General features: G+C 41.2%; 1 protein-coding gene across 5 annotated transcripts in view; it reads right to left on the bottom strand.

Annotated features, from left to right (window-relative positions):
- HIPK3 (homeodomain interacting protein kinase 3) overlaps positions 1-19,961 on the bottom strand; it is a 71,956-nt gene that overhangs the window by 37,270 nt on the left and 14,725 nt on the right. For all 5 annotated transcript variants that reach the window (XM_079948567.1, XM_079948571.1, XM_079948569.1 and 2 more), the window contains exon 2: positions 8,672-9,773. In XM_079948567.1, coding sequence (XP_079804693.1) covers positions 8,672-9,771 — 1,100 coding nt within the window. In that variant the 5' untranslated portion in view covers positions 9,772-9,773. The remainder of the gene's footprint in view (positions 1-8,671; positions 9,774-19,961) is intronic.

Genomic DNA, 19,961 nt, shown 5'->3' with positions numbered 1-19,961 from the left:
GTTTCTGAGGGTCCCCGCATCGCCGTCGCGGTAGGACCCGTCTCCAGTAGAGCCGATTCCCTCCAGAGCTCGGAGGGAATCCGCCATTAACCGATCGCGCTAACCCGGAAGTCTTGGATGTTGACATACAGTGTCTGCAAAGCCAAAGCAACAAATAAATAAATCTCCAGAGTTCTCTAAAGACAGGGATTCTTTGTCCTTTCTAGCTATTCTGTTTCTTCCACGTATCCTCTTCCCATACTCTGATTTGACGCATATTTCTCACCCCTACAGTGAAGCTACGCTTTCTCCCAAACCCTCAAATTCTGCAAGTATTCTGCAAGCTACAAAATTGTAATTAATTTACATAAATAATGTAAGGCTATAAATACAAAGTACCTGGCAACGCATTGTTTCAAATTTAGCAAAAAAAAAAAAATGAGAATAAAAGCATGAATTTGGCCATGTGATTCGAACTTTCTTTACTACCTGTTTCAGCTTCCCCATGCTTCAGCTGCCAATGCTTACCCTTCACCTATAATGGAATTACAATAGCAATTCTGTGTCTAAAATGCATTTGAGAGTCTTAATTGTTGCCAGCTAGTCTCCGTTTAATTCTCTAAATTGATTTTCTCTAGCTGTGTAGCATTCCTAAAAAGATCCGAATACATCATTTGTCTTTTCGGTACAGCACATTAGCTCCCAATTACAACTGTTAGTTATGAATGTGTCTAATTATTTTCTCTTTGAGGATATCATTAAACTCACTAACAAAAGAACCAAACTGAATCCTATCCTATCCCCTACCCATCAAACACATACAGACACACAATGGAAAGCTTATGGACCTATGACATCACCTTAGAATGTCTTCCTGTGACAGTCAAGCATACGAAAATCAAACAACTGGCCTGTCCCCTCACCTGCCACAACGCCATCTGCCATGTGGGAAGGATTCCAGAAGGAAGAGGGGGAGGCAGGCAGACAGACAGAAAAAACGTCAGGAGCTTGCTCCTTCTCCAGTTGAGCTGCCTAAATTTTGTTACAAAACCTTTGGCATCCTTCATTGAATTTTTATAATATTGTGAGCTGCTTTGAAAACTTCAGTCAAAAATACAAGCCTACTAAAACAAATAATTATTCACCTGCCTGCCAGTAGGCTATATTTTTACAAACTATTCTGCTTCCTTACCTATAGAAGGAAACATCATAATATTACTACAGCAGTGGCAGACTCAGTACAGTGGTACCTCGGGTTAAGTACTTAATTCGTTCCGGAGATCCGTTCTTAACCTGAAACTGTACTTAACCTGAAGCACCACTTTAGCTAATGGAGCCTCCTGCTGCCGCCGTGCCGCTGGAGCCCGATTTCTGTTCTCATCCTGAAGCAATGTTCTTAATGCGAGGTACTATTTCTGGGTTAGCGGAGTCTGTAACCTGAAGCGTATGTAACCTGAAGCGTATATAACCCGAGGTACCACTGTACTGAACAAGATAAAGGCATGCAACATGTGAAAATGTATGTCCAGATAGATTTATTTAAAAATCTACATCTTCCTTCCTTCCTTCCTTCCTTCCTTCCTTTCTTTCTTTCTTTCTTTCTTTCTTTCTTTCTTTCTACTTCTAAAAGAGATCACACTGCCTGGCCAAATACTGGTTGGCTGTTAATAGAATTACAACACAAACAACAAATCTGAGATAAGAGAGTGATGCAAGCAAATTATTTTACTCTGTTACTGTCTTTTCCCAAAAGTTGGAAGCCGTTCAGCCATAAATTTCATAGAGGCCAGCCCTGGGCACATTGTACAATGTCATGGCCGCTGTGTTTCTGGCCTCCTGGACCAACCTATTCAGTAATTTAAAAACCAAATGTAGGCAAATTGGTGCTTGCAATCTTACACCAGAACAAATTAGTTCCTGCAATCCAACATGGTCATACAGAGGTAGGAGGTCCCTACAGACTACATGTCCCTGAATGTAGGGAAGTTGCATTAGGGCCAGATGTAATCAACCCAATACACCAGGGACCCTGGTAAGAGTGTACCAACAGAGTGGGCTGTACGCATGCCGCAGTGTCAATATCAAAACCATGGTAAGGCAAACAATCTTCTCTTTGCCAACAAACATTTTTGACAGACAGATTTTGACCCAAAAAATTTACACACATATAATTTGACTTGCTGAAACACATGACAGTATGCAATCATACTTAAATACTACTGCCTTCCTAAGCATGTTATTCTCTCAAAGTGAAGGTTTGCCACCCAAAAATGAGCATTAAAACAGAACTTTTAAAAGTAGCTCCTCCCACCAAGGCTCTTGTAAATTAGCAATTCCTAACTTGTATTGTTGGCCATTAAAAACAGCCTTGATGAACCAGCCCACCTATCCAGTGTCCCATTTCCAACATGGACCAAGAAGACATGGGAACAATGGAATTTGCCTTATGCAGATCATTGGTCCATTTGGCTCAGAACTGTCAACGCAGACTGGTAGCAACTCTCCAGAATTCCAGATTGGGTACATTCCCAGCCCTACCTGGAGATGCTAGGGATTGAACCTTGGATTTCTGCATGCAACATGGATGCTCTACTATGAGCTCCCAAAACAAAAGTGGCACAAAAACCAGTCAGTGGAAATCTCCAGACAACTAAATTAAAAACCCAAACCCAACATGTTTCAAGCTACACACAGGCCCTCCTTCACGGGAACATGTATATCTGAAAGGTATATTGGGCTCTACACTGAAATAGTTTATGGCAGTCTTTGCTGAGCTATCATGGAGGTCTATCCTCCACCAAAATCTACCTAATACTCTTTTAAAGCCAAATAAAGTGGTGACCATCATACCTTGCAGCAGTGAATTGTGTCTTAACACTAATTAAGGTCGGTATTAAGTGAGGTTCCTAATCCATGGTTTAGAGTTGGTTTGTTCATTCACAATTTTGGGTTTGGACAACATGGGAAGTAATGGCCAGCTAAAAGCAAAGGTTTCTAAACTCCTCCTCTGTGTCATGCTGGAGGAAGAGGTGGGAAAAAAGGGAGTAGAAGTACAGGTGGGAGGCTAGGCTCATTTTTGTGACACTACACCAGGGTTTAAGTCCATATTGCCTTCAAATGCATTCAGTGATTAGTTTTAACATTAATACACATCATTTTAAAAAAATTTGAAATAACTGAATTTTACAACCACATTCAAAACTGCTAATGCTGGTTTGCTAAATATTATCTTACTAAGGCTACAATACTATACAAACTTATCTGAGTTTAAGTCCTATTGGCCGCTGAGGGGCTTAATTCTGAAGAAACAGTATAAGACTGCACCATCCAAGTTTAAGTAGCATCTACAGTATATGGTATTTATTTTAGTAATAAGAAAGTGATGATGAGTTCCCAACACGTGACAGAACCCACATCCTTACTCCAGGCTTAATTTTACTCAAGAGCCTTTTGTTTTTTGAAAGATTTATAATCTACCAGACCATTCTTGCCTAGTGTCTCTGTGTTTATTGACATTAAAATATATGTTGGCTGGCAGGTCTAAGTTTTTGGATCCTGCAAAATCTTGTTTTTCAAGCAGGAACAGTTATCATCAAACTGTCAAAAGAGGAGACTGGTTTTAGCAATGTTACACGTTTCAGTCTTAAAATTCAAAATTTTTACATTTCAGTCCTTTCAATTCAGCTCCAGTGATGCATTACCGTACATTTTGACTTGTCAATAAAATGACAAATGGATAGCCAATGGACTAGTAATCAGTTTTAGTAATAAGTAAATAAAAGTCACCATAATTGGGGTAGTGGTTGGTTGAAAGGGCAGGGCAGCCTACGATGGGCCAGAGGGAAGGGAAAAAATGACTTCTCCTTATCCACACAAATTTCTAGACGTTGAGATATCTTCTTGAGTTCCCAGTTACTCGTGACTAAGGAGAGGGTAAATCCCTGAATATTCACTACTGAATCATTATGGAACAGATTACTCTTGTCAAGCACAGTATTAGACTCAAGAAGAGAAACGAATTGAGGAAACCGAAGCAAAATGCCTCACTTGCTAATCATACAAGCAGCTGAAATGAACAGTATTTGAAGTACATAGGTTTTGGCTTGTGCATAGCAAGATTACTCAAGAGAAAATATTGTCCTTATGCTAAGAAACCAGCGTCAAGTCTTATTGTCTGTTCTTTTCCAGGGAATGCCTTACTAACACACCCACACACCCCACACACATATATCACACACAATCTAGTCAGCTTGTGGCACTGTTGAACCCAACAGCCTCCCTAGAACAGATTTTGTTTTTTGCATAACCAACAAGAAATAGTTGAGCTCTCCAGTGAAGTAAAGTTAACAGCTACACACAGAGAGAAAAGAATACCAGATGCTAATGCTGCTTGATGTAACCATATCTGAATTCCACTTGAAAGATTGCTTGGGTCAGCAGGAGATAACTCTAGACAGAGTGACTCAATGCAGAAAAAGGACATGAATGTATCAGCAAATCAACTTTTAAAAAGCATGTAATATTTGGTAGATACCCACCTGAGTGCTCTGAAAGGATCAAAACCTACTCTAACATGAGGCAGGACAAACATACAAGAACACAATATACCACAAGTGAAAAAGTATGGGGACGCCCTAGGAGGTTTATAGTTCTAAACTGGAAAATTAAAAAGGTGTCAGCTCAAATTGTCCGCTTGAGAAAGCACAAATGCTAAACAGTAAAGTAACTGCCAAGCAGCAGCATGCTTGGTAATTACAATTCACAGTTTGTTTACATCGACACCAGCCAGCTGAACAGTAGAACCAATCCACATAATTTGGGCTTCAACTAAAAAAGAAAAAAACAAACCAACCACACACAAATGCCACCCCAAAATTTCCTGTATGCTGAATCTGTCTGCTGAAATTTAGCCCCTTATCTTAAAAGGCTGCCTTTAATTCATGTAGTAGCCCCTGCCTCTTCCCTAACAGTAACTAGGCTTAAAAGCATAGCAGCTGACTTAGAGCATGCTGACCTTGAGCAAATGAACGCACTTAGCAGCATGTACTTCTGGCTTATTTCACTGCACCAGCGAAACAGCCTCACCATCTATAGTAGTCAACAGTTTCTGGCCACCACCCCCTGCCTATTTTAAGATATCCCCCACAACATTTCAGTGATGCACAGTTCAAAGTGATAGAATAACATCTGAGGCCACATTCCAGCTCAAGTTGTTTACAGAGGAATCTTGTTCTGGTTCTCATGCCCTGCTTCTTTCATCAATGAGTAGAATATGGTAAGAACTATGTATTTCCACTTATACAACACGAATATACATAATTTCACAATATCCCTTGAACAACAGCTAAATCAAGGGTTGTGGGAAATGTTCACTTATAAAAAGATAGCTAAATCATATCAGCATGTGACAAGATGGAAAAATATGAAAGGCAGCAGCTTTTGCTCACAAATACTATATATAGCATACCACATGTAGAAATATATTTTGTTTTGGAACTAAAAATGTAGCTAGAAATGTAAAAACACCTGCTTATCTGCTTTAACAATGTCTGCTGAGCTTTACCATGAAATATTATCAGAATGCTCAGCCTAACCACACTGAATTTCTCCTCTTGGGAAACTGTCCTAAGATTCAACTTTAATACAAAGGGCAGAAATGATATTCATTTATCAGTCCTCCAAGTACAGTTTTGACCATAAAACAATTTATTTTAAAAATTATCAACTAACCTTGGTTGTGTCATCTTTAATCTAATCCTAGTCACCAACCAAGTACAATGGTACCTCGGGTTAAGAACTTACCGGTAATTTGTTCTGGAGGTTCATTCTTAACCTGAAACTGTTCTTAACCTGAAGTACCACTTTAACTAATGGGGACTCCCACTGGCGCCGTGCCACTGCCGCACAATTTCTGTTCTCATCCTGAAGCAAAGTTATTAACCCAAGGTACTATTTCTGGGTTAGCGGAGTCTGTAACCTGAAGTTTCTGTAACCTGAAGCGTCTGTAACCCAAGGTACCACTGTACATAAATAGTTTGCATATAAATATTTGTACAAAACAAAATATGTTGCTCTCTCCTGATAACACTAGTGATTCAAAACATCTGAAGCTGGATCCTGAACATCTCATTCTAGTATTCAGGAATTTGAAATAATTTTTACAGCTTTAAAAAAAGAGAAAACTAAATTAGCATGGTTTCAAGTTTAAAAAAAAACAAAACAGAACTCTTGCAGATAACATGTATTGCCAGGTAAGACACATATGGTCCAGAAAATGCCCAGATTTCCAGAGGTGTACACTTGTCAGACTGTTGCGCTTGTGGAATCTAAAAGACCAACAGCATTATTATGGCATAAGCCTTCAGGGATTGCAGACCACTTCATCAGATGTACATCAATAACAGCCCGGCTACACTAGGCCCCTTGCTATCTATAGATTTCATATGTACCTGCTTCACGAAGCTGATAGCAAGACTGAAGAGAGATAACTAAAATATTTTCTGTCAGCATTATATAGATATCCAAGTTCATGAACTTCCTCAGTTTTCAAGTACCCCACTTTACATTCACAGAAATCTATTCATCCTTCATATGGCACTTTTGAGCAATTGAAATGCTTTATTCCATATTGTTATACAGCAGTTACTGTTTTTATTTAAAATATCTATCCACTGCCTTTCATTTGAAGTAAAAAGCAGTATAGAATAAATACGTTAAAATTACAATAGAAAAAAACACACTAGTCAACAGGCCAGAGCAGAAATAAAACAGATGAATTCAACCATTTGACACTAACAGCCATGGAAAAAATGTTAATGAGATTTAGCAATCACTGAAACGCCAGTGTTGCCATTTGCCTTAGAGCAGAGTGGGGGATGATTCTATAAAGATTGTGCTACTACTGAAAAAATCTCTCCATAGTCAACTCCAGGTACATCAGGTCTGCTGATGAGGAATCTAACAGAGCTGTGTCTTCAACACTTCATGCATTATTTCTTTTAAACCAGGGTTCATATTATAATGTGTGTTGTATATTTGCTTGTTTCTTCTGTTTGTAAACCGCCTTGTGTATTAATGAAAAGTGAAATGAAAAATTCATATTCTTCCTGTCTCTTTTCAATTTTCCCCACTCAAGAGGACCTCAAAGTAAAACACATAGGCATCCTAATACTCCAAAGCAGACCTGCTTTGTTTCAGAAGTGGAGCTGAAGCAGGCGCATTTCCACCATTCCTTATGTCAGCCATTTCAACAGTTGCTATCAATAATAGTCAATCACTAATATCTGTAAAAATATTTCCACACTCTATTTTTCCACATTCTATTTCCACATTCTATTTTTAGCAACTCTGCCAGCTTTAGCCAGCATGTAGACTTTATTTCACAGGAATTTAAATTCATTAATACCTTTAAGTTTAGATCCAGACTCGTCCTTCTGTGAACAAATGAGCACCTGCAGTTTGTGAAATGGCTCAGGATCCTGTTCTGTTTCAGGCCCCAGTACTACCTCCCACAACAGCTCCAGCAGGCACTGCCCCCACAATCCTCCTATTTGGGGAAGTTACAGTGATCGAGGAATCTGCAAAACTCACCTCCTCCCTCCTTCCACCCACGGAAGTGACCAGTTAAACAAAGTTTTGCTTCCAACAAATCTGGATCCAACCCATAGTGATTAAGGCCAACCTGCAGTAAATTTAAAAACCCCAAGGTTAGCCCACTGATTTCCAGGCATAGGCAAACTTGTCCCTCCAGATGTTTTGGGACTACAACTCCCATCATCCCTGACCACTAGTCCTATTAGCTAGGGATGATGGGAGTTGTAGTCCCAAAACATCTGAAGACCCGAGTTTGCCTACACCTGGTCTACACTGAGTTGTGACTAACATTTGACACTTGTTGGCATCCATCTGTCTCAAGAGACAATGGAGTGCGCCTCTGTGGGTTAAGTCGAACCACTGCATTAGCAGCACCAAAGTGACCTTCCTGGGCAATGTGTATGACGGTCCTGGGCTGCCCAGATGACAAGACCCCAGTGGTCTCGCTGATGTGGTCCAAAGGAATGTAGGGCAAAACGTTTGGCATCGGTTTGGCTGCAGGAGTTGCTGGAAGGCGGCATACAAGGCACCACTGGATATCACCCATAATATTTGCATAATAGTTACTACACAAAATAAAAAGTACTCTCAAATTTCAAGAGGTAACATGTACGTTTGCTGAATTCATATCCCTTCAACCAAAGATTTAGCTATAAGGTATTTAGCTATAAGGTATAAGGTATATGATAAAATCAGGTTTATATAAACTTTTCTCTCTCTCCCAGGCCATCTTGCGCACACAAAGGACATATTCTGAATTGTGCTTTACAAAGCAGAATTAAAAAAAAAACATAACCTCTTCTGGACTATTACCTCATAATCCACTTTAAAAGTCAGATAGTCCAATTTTACACATGACACTTAAACTGAAGTTATGCTTATGAGGACTTCTGTGCAGAACCAAAACAAAAATATTTACACTCTGTTTAATGGGGTAAATATTCTAGGGAGCAATGAAAAATATAATTCAATTCAAGACTTATCCAAATCAACATGCTTAGCATGCAGTTTAGTAAATTGCAGACACTGGAGCAAAGTCAAAGCTTCAATAATACCAATCAGACGGCAGAAAAATGATTAAATACAGAAAGCTACATACCTGTAGTACCGAGACTGCAAATATGTTGAGCAGACAGTCTTTGAAACATGGCTAGCAGATCCGAAGTCTATTACCTTAACTCTGTACGGCTGCCGGGCAGGATCCACCAACATAATGTTTTCTGGTTTGAGGTCAGCGTGTATTAAACCAAGACTTTTTAGTTTTTTCAGTGCAGTGGCCACCTGTTGCAGAATAGGCCGTATTACTTTTAGCTGAAGAGGACTAAATTTATTTTGTTTCAGAAAGTCATATAAATTCTGTTCCAACATCTCAAAAACTAAGCAAGTATGGTTTCGATGCTGAAAGCACTCATATGCTCTCACGAAGTTAAACTCATCAGCATTCTCAGTACTCAGTCTTGCTAATATGCTCACTTCTATTTGTCCTTGGCGTGCATAAGATGGATGATTCTTTAGAATTTTGATTGCCACTATTTCATTTGTCCCTCTTTTCCAGCACTTTACTACTTGTCCAAAAGTCCCTCGCCCAAGGAAATCAAGAACCTCGTAAGTATTTTTCACAGAGCATAACACCTCGTGATGCACTAACTGATAATCTCCATCTCCATTGGTACCACTTGGTTTTGAAGTTGCAGTAGCTGTCACAACCGTCACTGGGTTTCCCAAGTTTGTTTGCAACATTGCAGGCAATATAGGCAGTTCATCAACAATCTGCATTGCGCCACTCTGATTCTCCAACTCTTCACTCTTACGCTTCAGTCCACATCGCTGGGGGCGGTCCAAGACGTTTAACCCACTTTCCTGTATCTCAGTCCAAGGTGCTTCTACTTGAGGTTGCTGTGCCTGCACTGCTAATATCTCTGTAGCACCTGCAATATTTTTTAAAGCAACAGCACTGGTCTGCAACAAAAAGGTCTCTCTTTGAGGTCTGTCAAATAGGTTTCTAGCCTGCAAGAAAGTACCAACACTGCTGGGAGGCTGAGCAATTCCAAAAAAATTATCATTCACATAGATCCGTGGGTAGATTCGTTCATGGTACACACAACTACTTGGCTCCACTTTTAGTTTCTTCACACTACAAAAGGCACTTGACTGAGTTTGATAAACATATGGTGGATAGACCAAGACTTGTGAGGCCATACCTGAAAGAAGAGGGGAAAAGGGAAAGAGTCAGTAAACTTTGGCAGTTGTTTCCTAATAATTTAATTATAAATCCATGAAAATGTTAAAACTTTTCTGTGCTTGTTTGCAGTTTGCTCATACTACACACACAAAAATTGCAAGTCCTTCTGTACACTTGGATTTAAATACTTGAGTTGCTACATCAACAATACATCATTGCCAGACACTATCCGTTTGGCACTATTGCTAAACAGTACTGTATGTTGTTTTAGAGTCATCTTAAGCACTAAAACTGTGCAACCATTGTGACTCCAAGGAAATGCAGTCTTCATTATACACTCATCCACATTAGAATCTTGAACTGAATTCTTAAAGCAGGAGGGGATTTGGGGTATAAAATGTTCGCTTGCTTATAAACTACTATTCTCCAACTAGAAGCTTAACATAAGATAAAGGTAAAGGTACCCCTGCCCGTACGGGCCAGTCTTGACAGACTCTGGGGTTGTGCGCCCATCTCACTTAAGAGGCCAGGGGCCAGCGCTGTCCGGAGACACTTCCGGGTCACGTGGCCAGCGTGACATCGCTGCTCTGGCCACAGCCAGAGCCAGAGCCGCACACGGAAACGCCGTTTACCTTCCCGCTAGTAAGCGGTCCCTATTTATCTACTTGCACCCGAGGGTGCTTTCGAACTGCTAGGTTGGCAGGCGCTGGGACCGAACGACGGGAGCGCACCCCGCCGCAGGGATTCGAACCGCCGACCTTTCGATCGGTAAGCCCTAGGCGCTGAGGCTTTTACCCACAGCGCCACCTGCGTCCCATGAAGCTTAACATAGCACAGTTTAAAGCCTGCTAAGTCTGTTCAGAAGTGCAACACTACATTCAAATTATCATAATTCTGATTTTTCATTAAAGAACCAAACAGCTTTCCAAGTTTATTTAATAAAGGGAAGCAGACTACAATTGTATTTTTAAAGGGTCAACCCTTATAGTAGGTTAATTATAAATAGAAATATATCAGTATATAGGAATCTCCATTAATTCCTACTACGGTACATTAGGTATTCGTAAACCAGCATCTTGTCCATATATTAATTTGCTTTTTCAAATTGTATACTGATGGATGCATATAATACATTACTTTATAAACAGCATACTGTAAAACATGCATGTCCCTGCAGGTTATTTAACAAAAGATAAACTATTTTCAAACTTACAGCGTTTATACTTTTATATATTCAATGCCAGCATGCACTTATTCCTGACTTAACAGTGTCTGTGTGTCCTGAGTACTGCCTGATCTAATTATTGGGAGTTAGATTCAGCTGAGGCCTCAGGACTCAAACAAGTCACTTGAGGGGCTCTGGTCAGCCACCTTGACCCCTGTCAACCTTGGCTATTAAAAACTAGTTGGAAGTGATTAACTGGATGGGTCTAGGGTCTAGTGGTTAATGCTCCTTGCAAGATGGCATAGTACCAGCTGCCTTGAAGGATACAGTGGCGCAGCCCCACTTCAAGAAGCCCACATTGTCCTGAACAACTACCACTCAATCATTGAAACCCTCTTTGCAGGCAATATGCTTGAGAGGGTGGTGGCCAGGCTACAACTACCTAGATAGGTCACCATTTCAAAACCTTATACAGACAGCTCTGAATCTGAAACAGAAGCAACCAACATTGTGCCTTCCAGATTTTATTGTTCTACAACTCCCATTGTCCCTGATCATTAGTCATGGTAGCTGGGAATGATGAGAGCTGGAGCTCAGCTATACCTAGATGACATCACATTGGATACCCCTGGCTTGGAAGAATGGTGAGTAGGATGATATTCTTTACATATATACCTCGAGAATAAAATCTTGTGTGGTGCTCATTCAGTGAGTTTATAAAATGTTCTTTTGACCAGCCTTGAAAGTTCAATGCGTGTGTATGTTTATTTTTGCTCACTTCCCTGTACTAGTAATAAATTTTGTTTGAAATAACCACAATTGATTAACTACAAAGACATTGGGAGCAAGCAACCATTCAGGAATGTAGTATTTATATACGGTACCTTTTTGTTAACTGTGCTCAACATTATCTCAGTATTCTTTACAAACAATGGTCCATAATGTTTTGTCAGATTGTGGTGTCCAGGACCTGGTGTGAGGAATTTGCTGGTTTGGCTGCTTTCAAGGCCAGTGTGCACCAGGTGCCTCAAAAACATGACTTTTCCACAGTCTTTCTCCCAAACTTGAGAAGGGGGTAGTACAATGAAATTGCTGGAACAATCTACCCATATCTGTTTTAAGGTTCGTCACTCATTACAGACAGCAGCACACTTGTGAGCAAAAAAAATGGAAGTCCAATATTACTATTTTCCATAACACAGAGAAGTGAAGCTACATTCACAGGCAAGCAGAGATTTAAACTGGAATTCTCCTGTTTTGTTTTTAAAGGTCCTCTTTTATCAATATAGTAGAGGCATCTACTGCATAAGGCAATTCATTACTGTAAAACACGTTGCCATTTGGGAACCTCTCAATGGTTAAAGTTAGTTTCTTCTTTCAACTTGCTTCCTCAACTCAGATGCATGACAGCAGCGATCATGTTTTCAAAATTCCAAGTGAAGCTAATACCAGAAGTATCCACAACTTGTAAGCACACAAAAATATATTACACATGGCAGGCATGAAAATTTGAATCCAGACACCCTTCTCAAGTAAAGCAATTCTGCAGCACCTAAGCAAAGGTTTTGTCTGAATGGTAACTAAGTAATAATTCTTTGTAAATGTGAACCTGCTCAACCATATGGCTGGCCTGCTAATCTCTTGAACATTGACAGATCTGAGGATAGCTGCCAAAGCTGCTCTGCCCCGAATGGAACGAGCCTTGATATGACCTTCAATTGCAAGCCCTGTCAAACTTAAAAGCAAGAAAGTAACAGAGGTACTCAGTCAATTTGTATATTATTAAAAGTACTTAAATAGTACTATAACACTGGTCTGAAACAAGATAACAAACAGGTAGGATTACCAAACTTTCAAAAGGGAGAAATATAGTAGTCATGGGAAGCTACACTGATATCTGTTGGAACTCAAACTCTGCCAAGATTGTAAGGCCCAACAAAATCCTCAATTGCCTCACTGACAATTTCATTTTCCAGAAGGTGGAAGAAGCAACAAGGGGCTCGTCTATGTTGGACCTGGCCCTCACCAACAAGGAGGAATTGATTGACGATGGGGAAGTACTGGGAAACTTGGAAGTGATCGTGGCCTCTTGGGTTTCAAGGGAAAATTGAGTATAATCAGACATCCACTCTAGACTTTAAGAAGGCTGATTTCAAAAAGCTTAATGGGTGAGATCCCATGGGCAGAAATACTCAAAGAGAAGGGAGTCCAAGATGAATGCTACTTTCTTAAAGGTGAAATATTGAGGATGCAAATGCAGACAATTTCAAGAAAGAAAAGTGAAATTATAAATTATAAATAATATGAAGGCAGGGGTTCCCCACCTATTTCAAAACAAGCCTTACTACATCAAGAAAAAAACCTAACCAATCACCTTTCACTCTCCTCTACCTCAGCATCCCACAAACAATTTTTGTTGTTAATAACACACATTTAACAAATGCTATACTTCCATCACATTCTACCAAAGAGATAGAGATCTTTCTCGCTGCTGAAGTACTACCAGAGAGCTCCCAGCATACTCTTATACATGGTTGACTAGTGTAGGTTTTAGTTAGAGTAATCATTCTTCTAGAGATAAAATAAATTTAAAGCATTGTACCTTTATAGATTTTAGAATAAATAAATCTCAAAACAAACCACAGCTCAGAAATTAATTGCCATATTTTGTAAACACAACAGGTCCCAAATTATGTTTATAAGCAGAGGTTATTACATACAAAAATTGCAATGAAGGCAGATAAACACAACAACCACTAAATACTTAGCAACAAATCAAAACATTACTATTTCTTTATCAGTAACAAATTTATTCCTCTCTTTCCATTACTGATTGTCCATTATTCTTTAAATGCTCTTTTAAATGATATTTCAAAGCTTAGTTGCCAAAATAAATAGGAAATGCATATAGCACTGCAGTACACCATTAAGTACACGATTAAGAAACATTCTTTACTCCCGAGTCTCTAAGACAGAGGTAAAGAACTTTTACCCTGGGGCCCAACCTTGGCCCACCAAGCCATTCCCACCAAACCATGGATCAGCTGCCCATCAGCTGACATCCCCTCTCACATCAGATGTGCAAAAAGCAGAGTGGAAAAACTGGCTGCAACTGAGCAAATCAGCCCTAGGACATAGGAACAAACAAAGCCTTTCCCACTGCCTTTGCAAGCCCACAAGTCAAGCATAAAGTGGTTCAAGAGAAGAGACTTGTAGCATATTGGTGAAAAGCAGGTTTCTTCCCTCTAGTTTGTACAGCTCCACCACTAGTGGAACTTCTTGTGTGCACAAAAGCCAGGAAGAGCAGTCTCCACTGTACCAAGGCTGTAGCCCAGCAGACTGCTCCCCATTTCCAGCAGGGCTACAGCTGTCCTTAGCTTAGCTGGTGAGTGTGTTTCTATGAAAGGAGGGAATGATTGAGAAAGAGCTAAGGGAGCCACTTGTCTGTAATTCAAGGCTTAAAATAAAATGCAAACTAATAATAACATAATCAAATGCAAATTAAGAAAAAGACAAAAGCTGAGTTCAAAGCCCCACTGTCCCCAACAGTCAAGTAACCCATCTACCACAATTCACAGAAAAAGCCTGGCATTATAATTCATATTGACAAATATTGAAGAATACATTTGCAAGAATCTTTGGACAAATAGCTGATAATGTTCATGCATGCACTGAACTGACTGTCCCAATATTCTACAGCGTACATACAGATTTTTTTCTCTGCTTCTTGTTTCTTTGCTGCATCAGTATAAAATAATATGGAACAAATTACATGCAATGTATCATGTAATCAGTGGCAATGACAGCAAATTCCACATGCTAATTATGTGTTGAGTGAAGTACTTTTTTGCCGATTGCGAATCTACTTCTAAATCAATTTAATTGTAAAACTCCAAGTTCTCATCTTCTGAGAGTAGAAGAAAATTATTTCTACTTTTTCCACACCATGCATTAATTTCTAGACCTCTCTCACACTCCCATAAATGCCTTTTCCCCCTAAAGTTACATTATTAAACCATGATCTGAAGCAGTTTAATCCTTGCATATTTTAAATAACTTTAGTAAATAACAATCCACAAGTTCATACAAAATATGGTTCATTCTATTCTGAAGTGAAAGCTTTCATTAGCCTGCTTTGTATTCCCAATCACCTGAACCAGTACAATTTATCCTATGACTTTAAATAGCTACTATCCATTTGCTGACAAGCTATATTGTATCTCCACATCAAGGACAAAAGATATTTAAACAATCATTCTTAAACAATATGTAAAGTACCTTCGCCCCATAGGACGCACCGGCCCATAGGACGCACCTAGTTTTTTGGGGGGAAATAAAAGGGAAAAAATTATTTTCCCCCCCCCAGGCGCGGGGGTGGGTCGGGGGAAGCCCGAGCTTCCCCTGACCCCAGCCCCCAGAACAGGCAGCTCTCCGCAAGCCGTGGGAAGCCTGCGAAGGAGAAGGAGAACTGCGCAGCGCCCTTCAAACGAAGCTGGAGACCCTTCTGTTCCTCCTCCCGCTTCGCAGGACAGGCGCCTCGCTGGGAAGCTGGAGGAGGAATAGAAGGAGACCCTTCTGTTCCTCCTCCAGCTTCTAGGCAGGCGCGTGGCTGAAGGGGCGCTGTGCAGTTCTCCCTCTCTGCGCAACACCTCTCCTGCGAAAATGAGGCGCTGCGCGGAGAGGGAGAACTGTGCAGCGCCCTTCAAGCGAAGCTGGAGGAGGAACAGAAGAGGCTGCTTCCAAAGCCGCGCGTCACCTCTCCAGCTGGGAGAGGGTGGCGGGGCTATTCCTTAGCCTCACGCACACTCTCCGGGCTGGAGAGGTGACGCGCGGCTATGGCAGCAGCCTCTTTAGCCGCGCACCACCTCTCCAACCCGCCTTTTGGGAGCTTTTCCTGCCTGCCTCCCCCCTGCATTCCCCCCATAGGACGCACACACATTTCCCCTTCATTTTTGGAGGGGGAAAAGTGCGTCCTATAGGGTGAAAAATACGGTAATCTCAAACTGAATTTGTTATTTATGTTTATACCCCTCCCATAATCCAGGGCCTACAGATGCTCCACAGCTCCTGGACAGAATGGGAGGGGGGGATCCAATTTCAATCAAATAGAAACTGCTACTATATGTTGTGGCGCAGGGGAAAAGGTGGAAGAAGAATAAAAATATTTTCATTTGTGTTAAATGGGAAACTATTGAAACTGCCAGACTAAGAAGTTAATTGCAACACTCTAAATTCCATGAATAAAAGGCACTTTGGCTTTCTAGTTTATTTACCAAAAGAAAAAACCCTCCATTTCCTAAGGAGTTTCACCTGGCACTTCTGCATACATATAGACATGAATATATACCACTAATGCTAATATACAAATCATATGATCGCCACTAAAAACAGAACTGAAAGAGTCATCTTTCCAGAAATTATTAGCCAAAACTAGTTTTTTCTTAAGATAGAAAAGTGATGACACTTGAAAGCATCCCCTAGTCTCTGTGTAACCAACCCAACACACTGCACCTCTGTTGGAAAACTAATTCTGCAACCACTTTAGTCATACAATCATAAGAGTTAGAAGGGACCACGAGGGTCATCTAGTCCAACTCTCTGCCATGAAGGAATCTTTTCCCCCAAGTTCTAAGACTCTAAGATTGAGAGTCTCATGCTCTGCCGACTGAGCTTGTTATATAAAACACTCCCAAGTCCTCAAAAAGCAACTCTAGGAAGAAATTGGTGGTAACTCTGTCACAGGACGTCATGGACTGGCAGGATGCAGAGGATGGTGGGAGGCACTAGCTGGGGAATCCCCATGGGAACTCTCAGGGGAAGACGGCTTACAGCCAGGGGATTGGTAGTAGGACAATGATGAGTGGTCAGAGGCAGAAGAGGGAGCAAACTGGGAGGAGGAGGAGGCGTCGGAAGCTGAAAAGGCAACAGGGTTTAGTGAGCAAGAAGAGGCTGGGGCAGAGAGCAACCCAAAATCAGAGGCAGAAGGGAGCGGGGAGGCAGAGATCAGGCAGGCTGAAGAATCTAGGGAGTCTCCCCTTCCCCCATGGTCTCCCAGAATGCAGTGAGAAATGAAAAGGATGGAGCAAAGAGAGACAAGATGACAGAGTCTTAGGCTCCCAGGGAAGGAACCAGGAGAGGTACCTTAGAGAACAGTGGGAAGGAGGGGACCTTTGGACCTCACAACTGCCTCACTGGAGCAAGACCTACCGGGAAGAGTTGCTTGATCACAAGGCTTGCACTGTTTTGGTTTCTTTTAATAAAGAGTTAACTTCTCTGGGTGTTTTACTCCTGACAGAATCTCACACCACCACTACCATTATAGGGAAAATTAAATAACAGAATCTTAAGTCGGATATAGTACAGGCAGCGACCATTTTATACGTGTCCAATTGACATGCAAGCACGCACACGGTCATCTCTACCACCCCGGAAGTGGCCTGAAAACAGGGTGGGGCCTGTATGTCCATTTGTCTCTAATCAACATCCAAGAAAATCAGCCAGCAACTGACAACAATATCCAAACATTCCCCTAAAAAGCCTCTGACTGTCTGGATTTCTCTCTTTTAATTTAACACAGTTTATTACATGGGGGTGGGGGAGAGGGATACCCAGCTGTGGAACCCCACTTGTGCAGTGGACTTTGGCTTGCACAAGCAAGGCATCTATTTTCTCTCCTCCCCCTCCAGCCTCCCTCCCACCCACCCCTTACCAAATCTACTCTGAAAGGTTGGGGGTTGCAGGGGGTGGGGAGAAGATGAAGGGGAAATCGCTTCACATCCACAGGCAATGCTGGATTTCATCCAAAATCAATTCTAGGCAAAACAGTATGCTTTCTTTTACAAAAACCAGTAAGCATTTGTCAAGCATTGAGAAGTGCCCATCTACTTTACTTTCCTTAAAGGTAAAGGGACCCCTGACCATTAGGTCCAGTCATGGACAACTCTGGGGTTGCGGCGCTCATCTCGCTTTATTGGCCAAGGGAGCCGGCGTACAGCTTCTGGGTCATGTGGCCAGCATAACTAAGCCGCTTCTGGCGAACCAGAGCAGCGCACGGAAACGCCGTTTACCTTCCCACCAGAGCAGTGCCTATTTATCTACTTGCACTGCATGCTTTCGAACTGCTATTTTGGCAGGAGCAGGGACCGAACAACGGGAGCTCACCCCATCGCGGGGATTCGAACCGCCGACCTTCTGATCGGCAAACCCTAGGCTCTGTGGTTAAACCCACAGCGCCACCCATGTCCCTTTTACCTTCCTTACATATAGTTTTATCATTTCAGACATCATATCATAGTCCCATTGCTTTCTTATCTAATCCTTGAAATAAGATAAAGTGTAAACTTGAGATGCGTTCTCTAACTGAGAAAGCCACTGTTCCATTACTAACACACCTGTCTTAAAATACATTTATGCTCTGTAATAATAAGAAAATAATTTACTGAAGGACACACAAAATGTATCTACAGCATGGGACTATTGCAGCAACACTTTCTGGGGAATCACAGGCATTATTACTGTGCAAATATGACTAGAGAAATCTTGAGAGAGAATTATTCACACTCTCACCAAACTACAATTCCCAGGATGCTTTGGAGATAAAGCAAAGATGGTATAAAAATCAGTATATATGTATGTCCCAAGTTGATTTAAATAGAAAGCTACATGTGTATCTGAATTTGATTGGTAGGTATAGAAGTGGAACAGCTGACAGACATGATCCTAGTAAGAAAATATTTCACTGTGAACATTTTAGAATGTTGGGTATTACCTTATACAGAATTAAATCATTAGTCCATCTAGTCCTGAATTGTTTTGGGGGTCTTCCAACTTGCAGTATTCATCCAGTGATTCAAGCAAAGAGAGTTATTTACAAGTTCTGAAACTTGGAGATCCTTTATAAACAGAGTTCAGCAGGATTAAAACTTAAGAGCTGCACTCAAAACATATGCTCTTTCACTGAGGTATCCCACCTCAAACTAGTCAAAACAAAAATAAAATTCTGCATGGTCATGTATAATGAGTGCTGATCTAATACATTGTTTTAAAATCAAGCACATATGGGTCTAATGGGCCTTGTTATTTCTCAGGGTCATCTGTTCCCAAAAGAATTTAGCAAAAACAGAATTATTATATACATACTGTAGCAATGATTAAACGATCCAACATAAATATGGCATTAATTAAAACTGTAATCAAATGGGATGAACAACCCACTTGTTTTGCTGTTGTTGTTGCATAGCAATAAACAAGTATGCAACAAGAAAAATGGAGCAATGGCAAAGAGGGTTCTAAAGACCCCCTGCATGTTCAAACCACTCAATTCCCATCAGTTCCAGGATGATTTTTTTTCTCAGCCAAGCTCCAATACCAGGTGATCTTAATTGGGAGAAAGGTGGTAAAGGTAGGAGAGATTAAGAAAAACAAACAGCAGGCATTGAGATTCCAGCTCCTTCCGCAAGCATCCATACACTGCAAAGGGACTCTTGTTTCCCATGCTGCGTGTGATTGAGGGAGACTCCCATTTGAAAGAAAATGCAGCTAGAGTCTAGATATCAGTGCAGGGTGTGTGTGTTTTTCTTGGTAAAGCTTTATGACCAGGGGCGGCTAACCTGTGGCTGTCGAGATGTTGCTGCACGGCAGCTCCCACAAGCCCTGGCCGTTGGCCATGCTAGAAGTCCAAAAACATATGAAGAATCACAGCTGAACCATCCCTGTTTTATGCTAATACAGGCGGCAACCATCTTAGGCATGTCCAATTGATGCGTAATCACCGATGTGCAGGCCCTTTTGGACCTGCAAGAGGGCAGAACAGGGGTGGAATGAGGTGGAACAGGGGCGGGGAAGGACAGAACAGAACAGAACAGGGGACGTTTATGCACACTCTGCCAATGTGCGTGGGGGCCCGGAACGGAACCCCCACATGAAATGCTCACCACCTGTATATATTTACAAAATCTCTATGTTGATTAAACAGAACCTCCAATATTCTGTTCTACACACAAACTAGTTTGGCTACAGACTCTGCAATATACAATACAGGCA

Source organism: Podarcis cretensis (assembly GCF_951804945.1).
Source record: "Podarcis cretensis genome assembly, chromosome: 1".
Lineage (NCBI taxonomy): Eukaryota > Metazoa > Chordata > Lepidosauria > Squamata > Lacertidae > Podarcis > Podarcis cretensis.
The sequence above is the reverse complement of the archived record's forward strand: the minus strand, read 5'-3'. Positions and strand labels throughout refer to the sequence as shown.